We start from the raw sequence: 24,543 nt of genomic DNA, 5'->3' as shown, positions 1-24,543 counted from the left end.
ACACATACAGAAAGAAGAGAGAACATTGAGAGGAAAAGCACAAGATTGACAAGTACACATAGTATCTAAAAATACTTTACAATATGTTTAATATAAACAACAGACTTTATAGACATATCTACACCTGAATGCACCTATGCACACTCTACACAAGCACACACACTCACACACGCACGCACACGCACACACACACACACAAACACAGCACTTCACTGCACGCTATAAAATAAATGTGGTCCTTAGCACTGCCAATACAGTTTCACTTTTAAAAAAATCTTCTTTCCTTAATCTACTGTTTCTTCCCTTTCTCTTCCTTAGTTTGACATCCCTTTCCTTTTTCTCTCCAGTCCAACCCCTAACTGGATGTGTGCACAATGTAATTAAGGAATTGCTAACAGAGTAGAAAAGCATGTGCTTGGGTTAAAGAGCTAAATGCTTAATAGCTGCTTGTGGTGCGCAGACTGCCTCCCTCTTAAATATGTGTTCAATGTCAGCCACGTGTCTGTGTTCCCTGTCTTCTGTGTCCATTTCATAGTCAGTACGCCTGTGGTTAAAGCAAATTTCCGCACAATTATGCAAAATACACCAAGGACATGTGCTTGAAAAAAGGTAAAGACAGACTTTCCTTGAAACCTTAGGTATAGAAAACTATATTTTTGCATGTTGTTGATAAGTCTAGCCCTTGAAAATCTACAATCAGCTATTTAAATATCTAATTTTCTATGACATATCTTAATCATTTATCTATCTTTCCTTTACAGTTGACTATTATCCTTCCATCCTCTATTTTTTTCCTTTCCTTTCCTTTCCCTTCCCATTTTTCCTGTTTAGAGCATTCTATGTGCAGTCTACAGGACAGCATGAGGGCAACACACAGGCACTGGAATACAGATACCATGAAACTTAGCATGTCTACAGTAGATATTTAGGCTACAGTCAGACAGAGGAGTGTTGTTCGGAGTGTAGACGTTGCCACATTAAGTTTTTGGCAGTATGCAGATTCCAGAAGAGGGAGAACATGTGAGAAGGGGTGGGGGTGGGGTATTTAAGGACAGTTTACAGAAATCGGGGGAGGAGGAGGAGGAGGGAGGGGTTGTACGGTGTGATAGAGATAACCAGATGCCTGATGAGGTTATGCTCAAATCCGTTACAGCCCCCTTGCAGCTGTTAACTAATTGACGCTTGTGCTTTGTTCATTTTCTGTCTTTCTTTAAGCTATTTAAAATACAATATGCTGATGTTTTACCCAAAAAAGAACAAAAAAAAAGGTCACAAAATTGTTGAGAGGTTACTGCTTTCATTGCTTGGGCCTTGCTCTGTGTGAGTAAGCATGTTAAAACACATACAAGAAACATACAATAAAGCATTTGATGTGTCCAAGTGTGAGGTCGTAAACAGCGTGTGTGTGGTTGTATGTGGACTACAAACGTGGGGAATCCAATGTGTGCAAGTAGTTTGTGCAAGTAAATAAGAATTACCATTACTGTGTTTGTTTTTTTAAAATATGTGTGTGTATGTGCACCTGAAGGCATGCATGTTACCACGCACCAGGCAGCAGGATCATACTCGGCCCATATCCTGACATACTCATCCAGATGGTGAGGTCCCAATATGGATGAATCCCTAGTCAAGTACTCAAAGTTGTCCATGATGACAGCTACAAACAGATTCAGCATCTACACATGTGCAAGAGAACACACATGCACAAGCAGAAAGTTGAACAGCTGATGCTACAAGTGGAGCAAATCAAAACTCCTCAAAATCATTTCCAGGCAGGATTTAACTGTGTATAATTTTCTATAGACTCATGGACATATTTGATATGTTTTAAGCTTTCTGAATGTTGATAAATGTATTGGATTATGTAGCATGTGCTCACCAAGAATGAACAGAAGAAGATGAAGGACACAAAGTAGAGGTAGGCAACCTGGCTGCCACACTCTGGATCTGTGTTCCCTGACAGGGGGTCACACTCCTTACCCCCCAGACATGCCAGCATGATCTCATGCCACGCCTCCCCTGTTGCGCTCCTACAAAAACACAAAAAGATTGCCTTGATTTATGAAGGTTTCATTGACGAGTTTAAAGTCTACCCAAAACTGTAACAGGTTTCTTTCAGAGGGTTCTATGGGAAAAGTCGAAATGTTTAGAGGATACAGAGGCAGATACAGCGAATGCTGCATAGACATGACACAGATACTCGCACAAACATGTTCACACACACATAAGCACCTGAAGAGAAGCATGAGAGCCTGTATGAAGGTCCTAAAGTTGTTGTGCTGATTGATGGCACTCTCTCCGTCTTCTTCAATAGCAATATTCCCAAACAGCTGTGGAACACAATAATACTGTTAACACTGAAAATCAGAGTGTATTTGTTCATCAGTCACCTTTTAAGCCCTCTCTGCCACTAATGCAGAAATAAAAAAATTGAATAAAACTCTGAAACTTCACGTGTGCCATTCCCGCTGCTTGTATAATAATCTTTCACCTCCCATCATGCACCAAAACCTTAAGACCATTATCATCATCCTCATTCTCCTTATATACCTCATTTTACTCCTCATCGTTATTATCCTATAAAATATAATTAATGCATCCCAAAAGCACCACAGTACATTTTAGCATGGGGCTCTCACCCACCTGCATCCCAATGATGGCGTAGATGAAGAACAGCATGGCAATGAGGAGGCAGACATAAGGCAGCGCCTGGGGAGAGACACACAAATCGTTTGGTGTTTGATACATATGAGTGTATATGAGACTACACCTAGGCATCATCTATATATACAGTATATAAACAGTAATGGGTGTGTGTATGTCTGGAAAATTCAGACTGTGAAAGCTTATAATTGCTCCCTGTTGTGTGTGATATGCTGTATAGTTAGGGTGTAAACCTTGAAGGACTGAACGAAGGTCCAAAGCAAGATGCGGATGGTTTCTCCCTGCCTCAGCAGCTTGATGAGACGAGCTGCCCTGAACAGCCTCAGGAAACTTAGGTTGATGAAATTATTCTACAGTGCAGCCACAACATAACCAGAGAGGAAGAGGGACAGAGAGAAAGAGAGAGAAAGGTGTAGAAAGGATTAGGATTGAAAGTTGAAGATAGGAAAGTCAAGGAAAAGGGGAAGGAGACAATAAAGGGAGATTGGGAAAGTCACTTATAGTGCAAAGTGTGCAAACAATTTTCCTTAGACAACCAAAAAGAAAACAAAAATGAAAAGAAAAACAGTCAAAACTGAAAGAGATTCAAACTCAATACAAACTAAAGAATCAGGAGCCAAACAAGTCAAAGCAAACCAAACTCAAATCAGCAAGGCTCCAACAAGCTTTTCATACCCATTAGGTTAGACAAAACCAAACAAAACAACACAGGGGAAAGGAAATCATCCAAAACTAGTTTCATCCAATTGGTTAATATAGACGTAATTGTGGTAGGAGTGGTGAGTAGTTAAAGTGCAGGGACGTCAGGACGTTTTCTTGGAAGGACAACCAAATGCACTAATTCTCTCAAGGCAAAATATGCAATATTTTAAAAATGAAGCAAGCACACAGCATGCGGATGTGCACTAACACAAGGCAAAGCAGCAAATTTATGGGAGCTGATATGGCATCCAATAGGATTGGCTGCTAAAGTCATGTGACATACTATACTGATGTCACAGCCAAATAAGAGCAGTGGTTGAAGGACCAACAAAGGTCATTATATCCTGTGTGAATTTCTCTAGCTTCATATACTTTCAGTCTCATCAGTCTGATTACATGAAAGCTGAGCTGAGAAAGAGCATTATCATTTCTAGTTTTAATTTGAAAACACACAAATTATTATTATCAATTTATATAAAATATGTAATATAAGAGTTCAACCATTTATCATAGTAAAGAACAAAATATGGCAGTTTGAGTCCAAGTGTTTAAAAGGGACTGGCAGCAGGCACATGCAGGTTACAGTACAATATGTATTACATTGCTGTGTGTGTGTGTGTGCTGTAAAAATAAAGGGTTCCTGCCAAAGACATGCAAGGGGCTGCATGCATCACTTGTTCTCTCTGCCAGGGGCAAAGCTTTGGAGTCACTCTGTCGTTACTGGAAACACTCTCCCAGTCACTGTCTTATGTGAGGGCATGTATATATGTGCATACAATGAATGGCTAATCCCAATGGATGGATGTAGCAATCTATTTCAGTTTATAGACTCCAATCCTTTACAAACTGAACACTAGTCTTCTGTAAAGGATGTATCAGTATGGGTAGGATTTATGGCTGAATAATATACATATATATACAGTATATACTGATACAGTGACTGGCAGAGAAGTTAGTAAAATTGGTGACAAATAAGTTTTACAGTTTTAGAGCTCACTCAGGGTTGAGCATTCTGGGAGGTGGGGGTCACGCAAAACATGCACATTTCACAGCCACAACATTGGCTGGGATGCAGTTAAAACAGATGCAGTAAAATAAGATCTCCAAAAAATTACAAACCATCTACATGTGGATGTTGCAGACATATGGTTTATAGCAGCAAATTTTTGGATTTTTGGTTGGTTCGAAGAACAACCAGAGAGATTGACCAAGCCGGTTGTCATGGGTGGACACAGAGGATTCATAGTGCATTTTGATTGGACGGAATCGCAGGAAGTAGTAGGTGTTGGGGGGAGAAGGGGATGGGGCGAGGTAGATTACAGTAGATCGTCGTTAAGTTTGTAGACGATTTAAAGAAAGCATGTGAAAAGATAAAAAACAAGAAAGAAATCAACAGTCATTACAGAGGCAAGTTAGCACAGCAGAAAGTTTCTCTCTGCAGAATTTATACATCCGTATTGCGGAGATACCAAGGATCAAGACAACAGGGGATAGTTGGAAAAATCTATGGATTGTGAATAAATAAGCATGATTGTATACCAGGATAAAACCCCACCAGTCACAGAAATATGAACCTGGCTGGTGAATAGCATCAACTGAGCCTTGAGAGGGCTTGAATCATTGGTATCCCTTGCCTCCTATGATAGACCTGGTAGGTAAGACGTGTGGGTCACAGTGCTTTATTATGCCTGTGCAGTTCTTGAATATGGTCGAGAAAATACTGTACCAATCTGAGGGTATCCCCTTTTTGAACTGCTTTGGATCAAAGCTATCCAAGAGGCTGATACATCTCCTGAATGCAGTTTATACTTTACATTCCTACCAGGTCTACCTGTAAATCTGCAAGAGCAACTCTTAAAGTGTTTGCTTAGACAGAATGCAAAGCAAATTTTCACCTCACATTATTATAACAAGTGTATTTGTCTCTCATTTTTCCATCATCTCTGTACATTTATGAAGTAGGGTTAAGAAGCTTCAGATTAAGTGCAATTTTTTCTGCTCTAATATTTTGAAATTGCACAGATCAATCTTCACCTCAATTGCATGAGCGAATTCATGTCAAACACTGACTAACATACATACGCTGACTTTGTATGCAATTGGTCTGTGTCTGGAAACTGCCTCATGTTCTGTCTGAACACACATTTAAGAATCATTTCTAAATAAAAAAATCTTTAAAAAAAAAACTATCTCTTTAAAAAAGACTCTCTTATATGCACTCACACACAGAGACAAACTACACCAACACAAACACACATATCATTCTGGAAAATAAAATAACTTTGAACTTTGAACTGTGATTCTTTTTGACCCCTTTAGGGCTTTCATGTGATATAAAGCAACCTAAAGCAGCCATGTTGGTGTTCTGAAGACCAGCTGAAACAAGTGACTGAAATCATTAAAACTGTAAGTAGTATCACTACAGTAACATAACTCTACATCTTACCAAGCAAGATAATGTGGTCAGTCAATGTAGAAATATCATGTTGTTGCTTGCTGCCCAAACTAGCTGGCCATCTTACCATCACTGGCTCAAAGAGGAGAATCTAGTTAATCTGACAATTTACTTTTAGCTATGACATCAAAGAATGGTTCCATAACTTTAACACATTTATAGTCCCACTGTTTTGATCATTTGTGCACAGTCAGATGTTAAATGGACCTTCAAGACTTCAGCTGTAGTTATTAACAGATGCCTGCAAAGCCTCTACTGGCCACCTGAGATGCAATCTGATAATCTGATTGGATATACGGCTGCTTGCAGAAGGTCACTACAGAGCATCGGCATGCTTCGTGCCTTGGCATCAGTGGCTCAGCGCGGGGCTAGCTGGAGTCTGGTCTCTCTTCATCCCACCAACTGGGACAATTATATAAGACTTTCAAGAGATGTTCATGCATGACTGAGCAATGCAAGACTCAACAGTGGCCTCTAACTCATGCTCTCCCCTAACTCCATGTCTTGTCTACTGTATGCTTTTCAGACAATGTGACAGATGTGCAAGCCCATAGACACATGCTGACGCTCACCTAACAGTCATACTTGCTCAACAAACATACACTCAACAAACATCGGTAATACAATATCATGGCTCTCTGTTTACAGTTTTGACTCCTCTGACCAGATCTCTCAAGCACACACATCTACACACAAATGTTTTCAGATCCTGCTACTTACCCCAAGCTCTGTAACCAGAATGTCAGTGATGCTGCCCAGAACTGTCACACAGTCAAAAATATTCCAGGCATCTTTGAAATAATTCTGTGATCAGGACAAGAGAGAGACAGAAGAAGGGCGAGAGAGGAATAAAGAAGACAGAGGAGGATGAGGTGGAAATAGAGAAGGCGGGAAGGTGATGAGTTGACAAACATGGACGTGGCAGGGAAGCAGAGGAAGTAAGAAAGAAGCAGAACAGATAGAATATTGACAGAGAAAGGGGCAACACAAATAGATGGAGCAGAGACAGATCACATTGAAATTACAAGGAAAAGGATTTAAGTAACGGTACAATGAAAATGCAGGAAGAGGTTGAAAAAGAAAATGAGAGAATGAAAGAGTTAGACAGAGGGAGAACGAGAGTCAGACAGAGAGAGAAAGAAAGTGGAAAAAAAAGACATGTCAGTGTTCGACAGGAACAGGAAAGGAATTAGATGAGACAAATGGACCATCAGTGACGGCATGTTGGATGGATGCCAGCAGACAGGTTAGGGACAAATCGTACTGCATTAGGGGATTACACCAGCCATCAAACATCACATACTGTATATCACTGCATATCATAAACCAAACCAACACAAAGTCATGCTGAATTCCTTTAAGCTGCAAAAATCTTCCTTAAAAAAGCACTGAATCCACCTCTTAAGATCTAATTAATGAACTTGATCCATTTATCTGCACATAGACATTTACCCAAACAAAGACATAATAGTAGAATCTTAAATTTTCTCTTTATAAGTAGGGTGACTGAGAGAAAAACCATGGCATGGTGAGGACAAAATGCTGATGAGCGAGATCTGCTTCTTTCGCTCTCCTACATATTGCCCGCAGCCAAACTGTGCATTAGACAAGTGGAGGGACATAGAGAGAGCAAAGGAGGCGGCTATTAAAATAAACCACCTTGACAAACACACACACACACACACAGACACACAGATGTCTCCAAGGCCTGGTGTTATTTGTGTGTGTGTGATTGCGCTTGCTGAGGGGCATGAGTGAGTTTAAGGGCGCTCCGCTGGATTCAAATCCTATCCTGTTTAATCTCCACCTTCTCTGTAATCTTCGCTCCTCTTTTTACCGCCTATCTGTCATTCATTCTCCTTCTCCTAATTACTGTATTACCGTTTCCCATCTGTCCTGTATCTCCTCCCAACATTCGTCCCTAAACTATCTCCTTCTCTCCGTTTTCTTCCCTCTCCGCTCTCCTTCCATTCCTCTGCAGCTCCAATGACTGCACACTTCACTGCTGACTTCTAGCAGTTTCCAATTTCTTTTCGCCTTTCCTTTCTACCTATAATAGCATCTCTCTTGCTCATCATTATTTCCCCACAGTTGCTCCTTAAATATGCAAGCAATAATCTACGACAGACAATGTGTCCTAGTGGAGCAAAATAATGACGAGCTGCGTACAGACCACCACGACATGAAACAGAGCGGCATTTAATTTGCTGAATCCATTGTTTTCTACATCTCAGTCTCTTATAGCACATTGTTTGGTTATTGGGTATCAGCTTTTGGTTATCTTAGTCTAGCTGCATGTACATTGTCTTGAAAACCAAAAACTCAACACAGACTAGCTTTACTGGGCTGTAAGGTGAGGGTGGATATCATACAGAGTACATTGGAGCTACACTGAATTTTAGGTGTTGCTGTTCTTGGTCAAGTACTAATTTTTCTGTCCTACCTAAAACATTAAAAATCTTTCTAGAGTGTTTTTCTTGTTAAGTTTGTTTTCTGAGTGAATCCCAGCCCTTGGCTCTGCATTTAGTCTGTCAGAGGCCGCATTTATTGCTTCACTGCTGTGCACTGCCTAGCAACCATTAATAATCTATGTGGATACAGCAAAACCATCTAATAATAATAACTGATTTTCAGCACTTTCTACAAAGATACAGTAGAGCAGAACATTCTCACCACACACAAACCCACACACACACATACACTCACCAGTGCTCCAAAAGCGATGATCTTGAGTACACACTCCATGGAGAAGAGGGAGGTAAACACTATGTTCAGGTTGCCTAACACATCTTCATAGGTATCAGAAGCTCCGTCATACTATAAGCAAACACACAAACACACGTACGCACAGGCAGCGCACACATTCACACCAGCAAACCAGCGTACAAATACGAGAGAATGGATTGCCATACACACAAGTAAGTGTGCATTAAGTTAGACACACACACACAGGCATAAACACACACACACACCATCAGGGACAGAAAGGAGGGCGAGTATAAAGACATATAAGGAGACACACAGTTCAGCTCACAGAATAGGCAGTCAGGCATATTTTTTTAAATTATAGGAACAGTGTACTACATATGGGTAAGTCCAATCTAACGAGTGTTTATGTGGATGTGAGGAAGAGAGGTGGAGCAACTCAGTAGTCAGTGGTTTATGTAGTTTTGTTGATGTGTGTTTATGTTAATGTGTGCATGTGTGCACTGTCAAGGACTTTTACCTTCATCATCAGCACAACCGTATTGAGCGCGATCATTGCCATGATAGTATACTCAAATGGCGGCGACACCACAAACTCCCACATTTTGTACTGAAAGCTCAGCTTGTTCCGGGGCATGTGGCGTGTCAGAGGCCTGGCATTGATGGCAAAGTCTATACAGGCTCTCTGCAAAAAAACAGAAACACAAAAAGGGTTTGTTCTCATCCCGCTATGATCTTGTCATACCTCCCCTATTTTCCTCTATCGCAGTTATAATCCTCCCTTAATCCTTCTTCACCTCATTCTTTTCTAAACTGTAGTCCTCCATCATCTTGTCCCCTTGCTCCTGGAAGGTGATGATGATGAGAGCCACGAAGATGTTGACGAAGAAGAAGGGGAAGACCACGAAGTACACCACGTAAAAGATGGACATCTCCATCCGGTATCCTGGGCTCGGGCCCTGGTTCTCGTAAGTCGCATCCACTGAATGTTTCAGCACCCTGCAGAGGAAGAGGCAGGGAATGGGAGAGGGTTACAAGTTGTCAGAGAGCATGTGTGCATGCGTGCGACTGCGCATGTTCTCGTATACTCACTGCGGCCACCCCTCTCCGGTAGACACGGTGAAGAGGGTGAGAAGGGCCCAAGCCACGTTGTCGTAGTGGAAATCGTACTTCTTCCACTCCCGCTTCTGCGCCTTCACTTCGTTATCACGTTCATAGACCAGATACTCGCCCCTGAATTACACATAGCACATCATCAGCACAATGTGTAAAGGGGATGGTTTGCTTCCAAATGTAGACATTTTTTTGACGATACTAAATATGCAGAGGAAGGGGAAAACCATGTGAAAACCACATGGTACAAGTGCTACACATGAAGAGGCTGAACTTAATATTAGGAAGGTGACCTAGAACATTTTTATCGCCTGGGGTAAACACACTTAGTATTTCCTGACCTGCAGTCGCGCTCAAACTCTTTGGATTCATCAGTGCAGTAAAAGAAGCGTCCCTTGAAGAGCTGCACAGCCACCACAGCAAAGATGAACATGAAGAGTAAGTAGACAATCAGGATGTTGAGCACATTCTTCAGGGAGTTCACCACACAGTCAAACACAGCCTGAGGATTGAGAGAGGAAGGGACACAGACACAGATTGTAATTATTGTATGAGAGAAACACATTGGATTGAAATTATTTGTGTATTTTGTGCTCAAATTGTAGCGTACAATGTTATTAAATGGGTAAGAGGAAAAAATAAAAGATGACACATTACAATTTGCAACTTGAAAATGTCTATTAAATCTAGGTTATTTTCAGTGATGTTAAACCTTTGTTTTTCGATCAGATGCCCCCAATACTTCCAGAAAAATAAAGGTAACTGTAATCTGAGGTCAAGCTTTTTCTATGTAAACATACCTTGAGTTTGGGAAGACGTTTGATAGTCTTCAGAGGTCGTAACACTCTCAGTACCCTCAGAGACTTGATAGTGCTGATGTCTTTTCCCTTACTGCTCCCCCTGCAGTGTACACATGCACGCACATGCACGCACATGCACGCACACGCACACACGCGCGCAAACGCGCGCACACACACACACGCACACACACACACACACACACACACACACCAACACACAGAAACAGATACGTACATACACGCACACACATACACAAAAACACAAACACACACGCATACACATTGAAAGAGTCAGCAGGTTCAGGGGTGCTATGACAGGCTTAGTCCTCTCGATTCCAAAATGGCAGTGGTCAGCCATTCCTTGATGGTATTTGTGTCCGAGTTAACTCAAAATGAGTAACTGCGTCTGGGTTAAATACATAGCAACACATGCAGCATTGCTATCATATTAGACTTTTGTCTTATTTCTAAGTGTGAGGTTAGCATTGTAACTACATGCTAGAGTTAGGTGGTGTATTACAACTATAGTACATGCTATGGGAACAACTGATATCATTCCTGTCTGAATGCTATCTGGTAGCTACACTTGCTTAATACTTTGCAATGTATTTCAATGCTTTTCAAAGACAGTTAAAGCCTTGGCTTGCACATGCCCAGCTAATGGTGAAATATATTCATGCTGCATTGAAACCTTGCTTTCCATGCTGCAATATTTCCTCTTTTAAGCAGCAGCTTGAGTGATGGAGAACTCTATTCTACACAGAGACATTTTCAGAGAGAGTTTAGTCATGGTCTCAGTTAGACATAAATGACCCCATATTTTCTATCAGCAACTGTCTAACGGAAGCCTTGTTAAAGTGGTAACTTACAGTTAAGTGCCCTCCTGTTAATGTAGTGACAGTTTAGAAATGCTCTCCATTGAAGATAATTTCAAAAAAGGTAAAAAATAACTTCTTAACTTCTAAGCATAAGTCACATATTGTGACAATGTGCTCAAACGTGGTAAAAACTTGAACGGCTAAACTCTCTCTTTTGATGACTCAACCAGTTAACTACTATGAACTCTAAACTACAACTAGGATTAGCTGGTTTCACAGCATTGTTCAAACAGCATGGAATCTTGTCTTGTAGGCCATTTTGGCAAAGACAAAGATATTTTAGCGAGCATTTCTTGCTGAAATGCTAAGCCAAACCTCTTTCTTTTTAGCACTTTGATTTTGGATTTCTAGGCACATGTGTGAGAGAAGAGGAATCAATATTTCAGTTACACTGAACACTCTTCACAAAGCTCTAAACACATAAATTTAAGAACTATAAGAAAACCTGTACTTAAGAACCAAACTAAACTTAATCACATTGTTGAGTAAAAAATACTCATGATGCTAAAAGTGAGCTAGCAAAATCATAACCTCTTTAGAACATGGAAAACCTTTGATCTGTGTTTTTTTTTTTAAACAAAAATTTCTAAATTCTACAGATCAGGAAGTAGAGATTAAGGTCAAAGGTCACTGACTGTGGTCCTTAGGGGAGAAGGCAGCTGTGTGTACAGCTGCATGTGTCTTACAGCTGTTAGACCAGATGGTAGACTGCTGGTTGTTGTGTGTGAGTAGGCTTCGTGTGCGCAAGTGTGCACACAGGCATATGGGTGTGTCTGTGTGTGTGCGTGCGCATGATCACACCACTCTTAGGTTCCACAGCATTAGCACAAAATATCACACGATATCTGTGTGGTTCAGCTGAGAACCTGACGCAGGTTAACTTGAGGTTTAGTTGTGTTTGAGTCAGAGCTGTTCCATGGTGAACAATGGAAAGAAGGGAGAATAGACAAGTACAGAAGTCAACTGTGATGAGGGATGGATGAAAAGGAAAGAGATGTGTGGTCAGAAAAACAGGCACTGAGAGTGCAGAAGGAGAAATGAGGAGGAAAAAGAAAGAGAACTTTACCCGCCGCCGCTGTTGGTGGTCCAAGCGGAGAGATGAGAAAGGGGTGAGAGACAGCGAGACAGAGGGAGAGAGAGACAAAAAGACAAAGGGTGGGAGAAAGAAACAGAATGGGACACAGAGAAAGGAGGGATTTCGAGGGAAAACATCCATATGAGAGACAGAGAGAGAAAAAGAGAACACAAGGCCTGCTTTTTGTTAGATCAACCCTCCCACCCACAGACTACTGATACCAAATCAAACATACACATGCATATAAACACTCACAGTTTAGACAAGAAGCGTGAGTAAAGCACAGCACTGAACAGCTGCCTTCATTACTACAAACTAGACATCAGTATTGTCATTTCATCTGGAAAATAACACTGGATTTATTGTTATCAATTGTCTAATTAATAATTTAATTCTACTGTATTCTAATTCACTACAATCTTCATAATCTAGTTTGCGATTTCAATTTTTAAAATCTGTAAGTGTGCCCACATATAAACTCATTTTAAACATACATATAATGCCTCCTAGAAATTTGGTTAGCTTAAGTGTCTCTGCCTCGGAGGCCTGTCTGGACATAAAGCTCAGTCCGGCTGCAGAAATGTGCAGGACAGCGACACAAGCAGTCCAAGACACCAGCAGCCCTCAGACCAGACTAATTGGATTAAAGGAGCGATAAACATCTCCAATGAGACTGCTGAGCCTTTCTGGAGTGCTGTTTGATTTCCACCAATTGAATTAAGGCACTATCTGGATGTGTATGAGTCTGTTCTGACCGGTTCGGATCTTCCCAATGGCCAGTGTAGTTAACCCCTATCATAGTCAAATCTGGCTTTATTGGTGGAACTGGCTTAATTGATTGTTTTCTGACTTTGTCTTTATGTTAGTATACAGTACGTACCAGACTTGACTGTATAATTACAATTTTCTCCCTCTGGTACTCATTTATTAATCATCATTAACCTTAACTTCTTCATTCCTGTAAAAAACCACTTAAAATGTGTTTACCTGCTGTGCTGCTTTTCTATGCTCTTTTATTATTTTGAATACTTTCTGAGGTGACCTAACGTTTCATTAATTTTACCTCACTTTTTATTATTATTACTTATTATTAGTCTATACGGAACAGTTCCTCGGGAGGTACAGACTTGGTCACAGAGAGAAGAAATACAGACACTTGTAAAGTTGACCCACATATAAAACATGTAACATAAAGAGGTTGGAGGACAGAGTTAAGGACAGAAGCACACAGATAATATACAAACAAACGGAAACATAGACAGGTTTATGTGTGCCACATACACAAGTAGATTAAACTGAAATTAGGGGAAAGAGTGTTAGTGAGAAAACACACAAATGATTCAGAAAGAAAGACTGGGGTAAAGGCCAGTCTTGTAGATGGGACACCACCACTAGAACCCTGGAGCACCTGCCGTGTTTATGCTTTCTTTATTCATGCTGGCCTGAAATCAGTAGCAACAACTACAGTACAAAGGAGTAGTAGTTTTTTTGTGCAAATTCTTAATTCAAAAAGAGTCCTGCCCCATCTTGACCAGGACCCCCTGGCAGAAGAAATGGGACCTTCCTGGTTAAAAAAAGACACATAAATGAATAAAATACTCCTTAATAAAGCTGTAAAACCTAGTTGAAACAGTTCTAGCACAGCTGCACGGCTTTTGAGAGCAGAGAAACACCAATTTGAGAGCAGTCAATGCACCATCATGCAATGCAGCCATAGGACATGTAGTAATATACATTTTTAAAAAATGGCTGTAGCTCCAACCACAAAACACTATATTAAAAATTCTTCAAAAATATCTTGCATGCATTGATTCCCAAACTAATGATAAATATCAAATTATATAATTTGTAATTTGATATCATTTGACTTTTATGTAATGAATACTGCTTGCCACAAACTACAGTGTGGAAGCTGGTAACTATATTTTTTTCTACAAATATCTGGTGTGAAGGTATTAAGAACCTATAGTAAGTCTGTAATGAGTATGGTTGAAAGATGCAGTTGTAAGTTTTTAAGATGTTTTCTTCTTTGTATTCAGAGAAACAACTGAGGCCAGAAGGGTGAAGAGGAAGAAGTGCGAGGGATTTGGGGAGTTATGAATGATGAAAGAGGTGAAAGGATGGAGAAAAAAGCAAAAGAGGGAAGGGAGGGAATTCTAAGTAGGGACAGCTGGGTATTTTGTTCAAGATGTTTTTGACTATAATAAAACAACTTTCGGCTTCACTGCAGTTCAGGTTGTCTGAAAACTGAGTGATCTGGACCAAATTCGCGACCAATGGAAAAACAAGTGACAGTGGCAAAAAAGGGATAATGTTAGAGAATACCATACTGGGAAAATGCAAAGTAGAATTCAATTACTTATGTCACTTAAACATTTCCATTTTAATATACATGCATATGCAGACCATTTTCATTAACTGAGTCTATGAAAGTTGGATTTCAAGTCTCAGTTTCATTTCAGTTCACTTCCACTGAAATTTGAAAATATAGTGGGATTAATGAAAACGGTCCTATGGCTTCAAGTTTCTCAAATTTGGGAAATTTGTGATAATCTATCATCCCAGTGATTACATTTCTGTTCAAATCTGTTACTTAAGGAAATTGTGCTATTTCTTCAGTGTTGCTGTACCAATACAACCAATACAACAGCCCAACAATAAATCCTCTTTTGTGAGGATTTAGTGGAGGAGGAGGTATTGGTCTAACTGTGTGATGACGTTGTATCAGTTTGTATTATATAAAAATAGTACATTTAGAAACACAATTTACTGCAGGGCTATTGTATTGGAAAGCATTCAATTGCACAGTGGTACAGGTACCTAATGGTATAAACAGGTAACTCGGTGTATGTTGCTATTTTATTGTTGCTGGGAAATGAAATGGATGGAGATTACAGCCCACCAACTTCATTTACCCAACACAAGAGAAGGCTCTGTGCCATATGACACGAATGGTGAAGGAGGAGACACACAGGTCTAATGTCCCCAAGACTGGGCTTTTAGCCATGATAATCCGCTGAACCCAGACAGTTAGCATTAACTGTATCCAACTGTATTCAATGCATCACCTTACTGTCAAAGCAATGCAACATAAACAGCAACAAAAACATGTCTCAGGACTCTGTACTTAGTATTTTGAAGCAGCCTGCTGAATCTTGGTAGCCTGAGGGAATATTTGAACACGATTTCAGAGAACTGGAAACAACAAAATGTTAACATTCATGACTGAAATGCAGAGAATTCCATAAATGGTAAACAAATAACTTACCTAATGGGTTAATAGACTTGTGTATCACACTTATGTTCAGATTTAAAGCCAATGAATACATTTACAGGAAGCTAAAGTACTAAGCCCAGATTTGCTTTGAGGTAAATTACAAATGGTCACCTGCCCAATGTATCTAGTGAATACTTTTCTCCTTTTCAGGTGTACCCCCCCCACACAAAAACTAAACATTTGTGGGGCATGAATGCACAGATGTTGCAGCTCCCTGAAAATACACAGTTTTTTTTTTTTTTTAAGTCATCAAACAGGATCAAGCACAACCTTGTGTTTCTGCAGATGTGTGAGAACCTATGGCAGAGGTTACAACATTACCATTATAGTCTTACTGTACTGTATATCTTCACACTATTCCAATATTACATTAAATGTAACATTGACTGCAGTACTGCAGGTCTGCTTCACTTTGTATTCTTATCAAACATGCAAAAGCGGGACAGTAAATCCCAAAACTTACAATTCATGCTTTGTACCCAGCATATTACTCAAAACTTAAGCCCTAACTTAACCGAGTTATGCAAATATAACTGTATTTATCCCCACAGTCATGCAGATTAAGTAGGTTTTAAAATACCTGCTTTGCCGTGGTGGAGGGTGTGGAGATTTTTGGGAGCGAGCTCACCATGACCTGGCCTGGCTTTGCATGGGGCCTTTAATTTTAGAACGCCCTGGGCACTAAAGGGTTACAGGTGCAAAGAGTGGTCCTCACCTCTCACAGGGGGGAAGGAGAGGAGGACGGGAAGGGAATGCTGGGATCCTATTTTATATCATGTAAGGGCGCAGGCGGTTGGTGGTGGGGCTTAGAAATGGCAGGACTGTGGGAGCAAAGTTGAATGAGACAGAAAAGGCAGAGGAAATGGCCAGCTGTGGACTGGCCATTTGTAAGCATAGATAGGAAAACGTTTAATGGGGGAGCGGGCATGAGACAAGAGAATGGAGACTTAGAGAAAATGTGTGAGAGAGAATGAAAAAATAGAAATGAAAGAGAGAGAGAGAGGAAGAGAAAGATGAAGCTGAGAGAGCCTGAAAATGAGCCAACGGGTCAACGGGGGAGGCTGTACTCCAAGGTGCCAGTGAGGCAGTAGACAGGCAGGAGAGAGGGAGTGAGCGAGGAGGAAATAGAGGAGAGGACAAGGGGAGGCAGGAGGGAGACTTACGTGAAGGCGAAGGCCACCAGAGCACCACTAACCACTATAAAGTCAAGGATGTTCCACAAGTCCCGGAAATAAGAGCCCTGGTGCAACACCAACCCCAGATCCACCATCTACAAGGGAAAATGAGAGCATGATTATGAGATGTGGGCTCCTGAGCACGGATGTGCAATTTTACCAGAGAGTGCAATAAAAAAGTGTCTAATCCTCATTTGACCAAGGGTTCTCAATACTTCTGGAGTAAACTGTTTGCCCTACCTTTATCAGCATCTCAAATGTGAACACTCCTGTGAAGACATAGTCAAAATAGCGCAGAACCTGTACGAAGAGAAGGAGGGAATGATTTACTACTGTATTCAGCTAGAGGAAAAGAGTGACAGGATAAATGCGCATGATGATTTCAAACCAATAATTTTACATTGGAGCATGATTTACTTTTTACTGGTTTAATTTCAATATTCAAATTCAATGTATGTTGAATCTCTTACATTGTTGCGAGGGGATTCAGGCCAGACAGGGTCTTCAGCAGCCAGGGCAATACTGCTCATGGCAATAACCAGCAGGATGCACATCTCAAAATAACGCAGGGTGCAGATGTAGTGACACGCCCGTCGAAACCTAGGAGCAGACAAAGACATGTTTTTCCTGTTGTGTTTGTGTTATGAATGCCATTAGATCTGCTTTTTAAGTGTAAAGGACTTTGTATTTTACCTCTGTATTCACAAGTGTGTATGTTCATGCAAGTGTTGTAGCAGTGACATTATAGTAGATCAATTTTTGATCTAGGTTTTAGCTCCTGAAAGTAAGAATTCCTGTGTGTCAGTGTGTGTTGGTCCATATAGTGTAGTTAAGTGTGTCAGCACATATTTGTACTCATTCAACTTACGGGTTGGTGGTAGACATGATGAACATGGAGCTAAAGGGCGGCATGGGCCTGGGTCCTCCTTCACCCCCTTTCTCATCATCATCATCGTCCTTGTCCTCCTTCGCTGGCAAAGGCTCCGTGTTGGCATTCTTATTGACTGGATCACAGAGGGAGAGAGAAAAGGAGGGATAACAGGATGAAAATTAAAGTTAGTTATCTATGAGAAGAGTTAAAGAGGAAATGAGATTCTAGAAGAAAAATAACACATATTTATTTTGCCCTTACCCTGCAGTATGGCATTGGTGGATGGAAAAATTGGCATGTCTATTGCTGTGTAGTCAGGGTGTGGCAGCCTGATGACACTGTTGGCACGGTGATGTCCGATGTTCCCGTAGCTATCTAATGTGACCAAACTCCCACGAGTGCCACTGTTAGCAAGATGGAGGGCAGATCCAAAGCCAGGGGCCACAGTGTGGCTGGCAACTGGATTAGGGTGACCCTCACTAGGTGGAGTAGAGCCAGAGACCAGTTTGGTATTCATGAGGTTGTCCATATCCTCGCTGTACTGGCTGCCTTGCCTAGAGAGGCTCTTTTGGATGGGCCGTGTGGTAGAGAGGTTGGGCACGCTGCAATCCCTATAAAGAACGAGTAAAAGATAATGGATAGAAAAAGTGAGGAGAAAAAAGAAGGGAAAGGACAAGAGAAATAATGAAAGAAGAGGGAAGAGATAATCATCAGACCAAAACATATCCCAAACTGTCCTTTTAGCAACTGAAATTTGCATCATATCTGCATCCACTTGTATTGGACATACTTTCTTCTGTGCTGGCACATCCTCTTCCCTTCGCCGTCCGTTTGGTTGCCATGGCGATTTCTTCTCGGCCTCCTCTCACTGCCATCACCAGCTCCCTCCTGTTCTCCTCCCTCTCCACCTCCATCCACCCCTTTGCTCTTGTGTCTCCCTGTCCTCCCAGCTCCTCCCCCGCCATCCTCACCGTCCTCTGCGTTCTTTCGATGTGACCTGGGCTTCCTGTGCTCTGACTGCCCTCCCCCTCGACTACCACTCCGGGTGTGGTGATGGCGCCTGGACGGCCTCTCCTCCGAGCCCGGCCCGGGAATCACCGTGGCGTCCAATCGGACGTGCGAGGTGTGGTGGTGGTGCTCGCCTTTGCGGCTCCGCTTGCTTTCTGTGGACTCCCCCCTCTCCAAGGGAGGCCTGACCGGTGGAGCAGAGCCTCCTCCACCGCCCCCTCCTACTTGCCCACCGTGCTCATGGAGGCGTGTTTGCCTGTGGAGCTCATCAGCAGGATGGTGCTGGCTGAAGCAGCGGTCTGAATTGTTGGCAGTGGTCTTGTTGGTATTGTTGTTGCGGTTCTCATGGGGGTCAACCACTAAGGGTCGGTCCAGGTGGGTCTTCATGTCTGGGCGGATGTGCCGTGAATAGTTCACCTGCAAGGATAGGTGAGGATACAGAAGCAGTGTGGAGGTAAAGATTAAAGACACAGAAGAGACAAGAGGAAGAGATACAAAATAAAGTTATAAGTTACAAGTCTTTCTATGCTTGACAAAGAGTGGAAAATTTCTCTGAGAAAAAACATTATAACTGTAGATTACAGTCATATTTGGCAATGTCCAGTCAATATATAGATTACTGATTGTAAATCAATAAATAATAAACTATACATAAACACCAGATGAACAGCATGTAACATAATTTATCATCATCATCAACATAATTGCCGTCACTTGTGTACACTGATAGCACAAGTCTAGGGGCCTTTGTTTGCCTTGTCCTTTACATTGTTGTGCTCCTCCCTCCCTGTCCTTGCCTTCCAGCGGTCGTCAGGGTCCAGCTCATTATAGAGGGCCTCACGGCTGGATGCCAGAGTCTGCTTCCTCAGCTCCTTGGTGCGTTGTTCCCACACTGACTTACTGACACCCTTATTGTGGTTCTTCTGCTGCTCCTTACTGCAAAATGGAACAGGGTGGAAAGGGAGGAGGGAATTGGCAGCATTAAAGACCTGTTCAGGAGAAATGTACTGCAGCGCAAATATTCACACAAAGACATGAATGATGTGAAAACTAACACCAAAATATAAGTACATAAAAATAGCCAGGACATAAAGACACACTGGGGGCCACAGACATTTAAAGGGTCATTTGGCTGGGCCTATAGAACAAGGCAGCTCTACAGAACAAGGTTCTGGGTGTCTACACAGATTGCCAAAGCATAGGACAAGACAGCCCTAGTTTGGTAAACCATGTGGGGACACAAAATGGAGGATAACACTGAGGCAAGGTCAGAATTTGTTACAATAATCTATAATTAACCTACCCAAACTCACTATTTACTATTTAATGAACACACTTTATGCAAGACAAAAAGCCAAAATGGCACCCCAAAATCCCCCATGAGCTTAACTCGATGTTTGGCACAATGACCACAAGAACCCATTATTGGTTGAACTAACTGAGAAGTCTTTTAACCTACTTGATACAGAAATGCCCAAAAACTGTCAGTGACCACCTCCTTTCTTACCCTCCAAAACTTCTACGAATCAACGTTAACTCCCATTTCTCTCAGGGCCAACAGTCAACCACAGTAAAGCAACAGCCGTACTGCGAGGTGCAGGCAACAGAAAATGTATTCTCAAAAATAAGCCAACAAAAAATAACAGCTAAAGAAAGCCAAGTATGTGATTGATAAAAGAGTTAAAGAACAAAGGGACAAGGAAAGGAGGGTGTTCTAAACACAAAAGAAAGCGAGGAATGGTTGTAAAGTCAATAAACAGAAGGGATTCAGAAATGAATAAACAAATAAATAAATACCAGTCCAGAAAGGGGTCGGTAGCGTTGTGACACTCACTGTGTACTTTGTTGCTGAGGAGGGAAACAGCTGGTGAGTGAGATGGCACGAAAGAACAGAGGGAGGATTTCATTCCAAAATGGGCTATCCATCCACCATTAAAAAAAACAGTCTGTCTACCCTGAAGAATGGTCACTATTCAAATAAAATGGGCTGTAAAAACTGAATATCAAAATATGTAAAATACATTCCTGAAATGTAAAAACTGAACAAATCTTAAGTGCCAAAAAGATTTTGCATTTTGGAATGCAACCCTTCACACACAAACACACATATACACACAAACATATGCATCCAGACATTCACACATACACTCTCACCTCTACAATTTGTTCCATCTCTGAATCGAACACAATCCTATTTATTTTTCATTGTCCTCCTTTTTACACTCTCACAAATTTCAGCTTTCTTGCATCACTTACGTTCTCTGCCCTCTTCTGTTCTGATCATTCTGTGCATTTTTTGCAATATCTTTCTCAACTCGTAGCTGAATCTCTGATGTTCCTCTTTGTCTGTACAGTACCTTTAACTTATACCTTTTTAGCTATGTTTTCATGAATTAGTTCCACTCTTGTTCTTTGAATTCTTCAAGTCTTTCTTTACTTCTCCTCCACTATTTATATTATCTATAATATTATTTGGCCGGGTAAGTATATTATTTATTTCTACTATTCATTGCCCTTTTCTCACTTCACCATTATATTATATATATCCTCTTGAAAATCTAATATCCCTCTCAAGTACATGACATTACACTAAAGTAAGCTACAGAAGTATTTCTTCAATTCCAAAAATCCATATTAAATTATGGTCTTTCATACATGGGAACATGCAGTTGAAACTGTGATTTGTGTGCATATTGCAGAAATATTTCACTAAAATGTACTTATAAACATGTGCTGATGAGGGTTAATCATACACAGAGTTTTTAAAAAATGAACAAGTACATGTTATGTTTTTCTATAGAGCACGCTGACAGTTACATATGCCCACACATTATAACTACTGAAAACACTATGGTGAGACTCACAACAGTAAAGTGATTAAAGCCTGATTCATTAAATTGCTACTGTATTCCTAAAATCTGTTTGGATTGCATGGCTGTTTGAGGGTGCACTGCATTGTCGTTTTGAGAGTACTAGTTAGTGTTATGTAGCTTTACAACCGTTTTCCATTGGTGTTATGTAGCTTTCATGGCAGCCTCCATCCTGAATCTACCATAGAATATCTTCTTAAAAGATTCTTCATGCACCACTGATGTCTCCAAGTTTAAAATCCCTGCTTGGTGCTTGGGAAAAAAAAACATAAGGACTATCTCCATTGGAATTTCAATGTCTTTCCTTTTTAAAATTTGGATTTACATTTATACAGTGAAATGTAATACACACTGCCCTGTCTCACTTTTGCTACTATACACAGTTTATTGAAAAAGGAAGGACTGAGCAATGTGTCGAGACATCTTTCATATTTTCTTTATACAGTTATGTGCAGGTGTCCAGTTTTCCGGGTAGATGTTCAGGCAAACAACCTTTGCAAGTCAGCAATAAGAAGCAAATGTACCTTTTTAATTAAACCAGAGCATACTCTTTTCTCTCTCTTTCTCTCTCTCTCTCTCTCTCTCTCTCTCTCTCTCTCATTCTCACACACACACACACATACAGATACACATGCATTGTATTGAAAAATAAAAATCTAATCTTAATAGGACTCCCAGGTAAAATAAAGCTTACTGATACACAGACACAAATGCTCACAGCACAGTGAAGTACAGTACATACAGCACATACAGTAACAGTGTGATTCACAAAATGATGAACATGTTATGAGCATGTATGTGTTTGTGCATGGGTAACGTAAACTTTAACCCTTAAGCATGTTTGTTCACTGGATCTGTGTGTGATCTGTGTGCAATAATGTGTGTGTGATATAAAGTGGGCAGAGGCTGATGTATCAAAGCTGTAAAGGTCAGGACTGTGTGTGTGTGTGTGTGTGTGTGTGTGTGTGTGTGTGTGGCTTGGGCTCCCCTGTTGTGCTTTTATTTTTCTTTTTAACAGACAGACCACAACGTGGAGTGTGTGTGTTTCTATGAGTGAGAGTGTGTGAACTTTACCGGGAGTGAAAGGAAAGACCCCTGTGTATACAGAAAAAAAAAGAGATCAAAGACTCTGTCTCTCCTGACCAAAGGAGGGCTGGCCCAGATCAATCCAACACTGGCCTGTGTGTGTGTGTGTGTGTGTGTGTGTGTGTGTGTGTGTCTATGTGTGTTTTAATGTGATAAAGAGAAATAAAATGAAAATTTATTGCTAAATTCATTGTTATTAATAAAATGTGTGTGTCTATGCATAGATGTAAAAAAAATGGATCAGCCTTTATTCTGAAGCAAGGAAATATCTTAAAGAAATTGCGTTGTTATTGTACAGATGCAGGAATATGAATAGTGTTGCTAAATGAGCACATAAAAGGGATCAGAATGTGCTTTAAGTTGATCTTTTTAATATAATCTCTTCAAGTGGGAAGTTCTACGTGGCTCACTGTGATGTGCAAAGCTCTTTAAAACAGCATCACCAGTAGGATCTGGAGTAAGGGGCTTGACTCTTTTGACCGCTCTCTAAAGATATGTGCAAATGTTCTGCCATAAAATACCTGCTTGGTGTGAAAACATTTTTTAAATGAATACAAAAACACGAGCGCAAGAGTAATAGAGACAGAAACTCACGCTGCAATGGAGAGGTTGGCGGCAGACAGTGGGCTGACTTCAGCCACCTCCTTGGCTTTCTGTAAGGCGATCTTCTGACTGGCAGCCTCCTCTTCCTCTTGTTCATCCTAGAGAGAGAAAGAGATTAGGAAGGAAAGAGCAAAAGATGAAAGACGTGGGAATAATTCAAATGAGGGAAACAGAGAAATTTGTTGAGCCGAGGAGCATAACTCCTGTAGTGAAACGGTACTGAGATGTCAAGTAAAACTGGACAGTAGAGAACCTTGGTCAATTCCTGCGCGTTAGCCAAATTGTCCACAGCGATGGCCAAGAACACATTCAGTAGAGTGTCTGAACACGGAGTTAAAGGAAATCCAGCATGTGGAAGTTTGTTTGGACATACGTATACAACATGCACATACAGTAACTGACTACAACATGGCTGACAGAATGTGGACTATAGAATGAGCACTATGGTCATTAAGATCAATATCTGTCTATGTGCAACTGCATCTGCATGGCTGTGTATTGAGGTTAAAATTAGCAACTAAAACCAAATTGTCAAGCATAACTATAAACGTTTTCATTTCGTGTATATGTGTGAGTGTTTCATGTGCATAAGTGCTTTCTTTGCATCTGTGCTGTCAAGGGATACAGTTGCCAAAAAGTGTGAGTACGATGAAGAAGACAGAGAAGGCCATGCCCTTGTTGACTCCGCCCTGAGACTTGATGCCATCGTACATCACCATGTTCCAGTCCTCACCGGTCAGGATCTGACACACACACACACACATATATGTATATTAATAGTAGGAAGAGGCCATACCCAGTCCAAGGACATTGATGCATTGATACAGAGTATATACTGTACACCCACACACAATATGTATTCTTTTAAAATGTCATTAACAGACAAAACACACACTCAGCCTCTCTCAGACACACACACACACACACAGACACACACACACACGTAGGCACACCTTGAACATGTAGACAAGGTTTAGCACAATTATGCTTTTGGCTAATGACATTTAAGGATTCAAAAGTAGCATTCTACATTTTATATCACTTCCTCGTATGCAAATCCTCTTTAGTCCTTTAATCGTTTAGTCCTAATCCAGTCCTCGTCTTCTCCTACCATTCTGCTTCCCTCCCTCCACCAGCTTCTCCTTCCCTCCCTCCCCTTTACAGTACATCGTCTTCTCTGCTCACCTGGAACACTGTCATTATTGCTGCGGGGAAGGTATCGAAGTTGGTCGGAGGAGTGCCATTTTCAAAATTAAACCT

At 41.0% G+C, this 24,543-nt stretch overlaps 1 protein-coding gene across 1 annotated transcript in view; it reads right to left on the bottom strand.

Annotated features, from left to right (window-relative positions):
• The window catches only part of cacna1aa (calcium channel, voltage-dependent, P/Q type, alpha 1A subunit, a), a 58,330-nt gene that overhangs the window by 18,575 nt on the left and 15,212 nt on the right, over positions 1-24,543 (bottom strand). The window contains 24 exon segments of the mRNA XM_051073848.1: positions 1,549-1,676; positions 1,880-2,030; positions 2,233-2,330; positions 2,644-2,709; positions 2,898-3,014; positions 6,542-6,625; positions 8,528-8,638; positions 9,048-9,212; positions 9,325-9,526; positions 9,620-9,760; positions 9,982-10,142; positions 10,441-10,540; positions 16,834-16,940; positions 17,086-17,145; positions 17,316-17,445; positions 17,714-17,849; positions 17,978-18,327; positions 18,507-19,141; positions 19,492-19,660; positions 20,522-20,572; positions 23,275-23,381; positions 23,537-23,604; positions 23,909-24,026; positions 24,469-24,541. Of these exon segments, the coding sequence (XP_050929805.1) occupies positions 1,549-1,676; positions 1,880-2,030; positions 2,233-2,330; positions 2,644-2,709; positions 2,898-3,014; positions 6,542-6,625; positions 8,528-8,638; positions 9,048-9,212; positions 9,325-9,526; positions 9,620-9,760; positions 9,982-10,142; positions 10,441-10,540; positions 16,834-16,940; positions 17,086-17,145; positions 17,316-17,445; positions 17,714-17,849; positions 17,978-18,327; positions 18,507-19,141; positions 19,492-19,660; positions 20,522-20,572; positions 23,275-23,381; positions 23,537-23,604; positions 23,909-24,026; positions 24,469-24,541 (3,528 nt within the window).

Source organism: Lates calcarifer, linkage group LG11 (genome assembly GCF_001640805.2).
Source record: "Lates calcarifer isolate ASB-BC8 linkage group LG11, TLL_Latcal_v3, whole genome shotgun sequence".
Lineage (NCBI taxonomy): Eukaryota > Metazoa > Chordata > Actinopteri > Centropomidae > Lates > Lates calcarifer.
The sequence above is the reverse complement of the archived record's forward strand: the minus strand, read 5'-3'. Positions and strand labels throughout refer to the sequence as shown.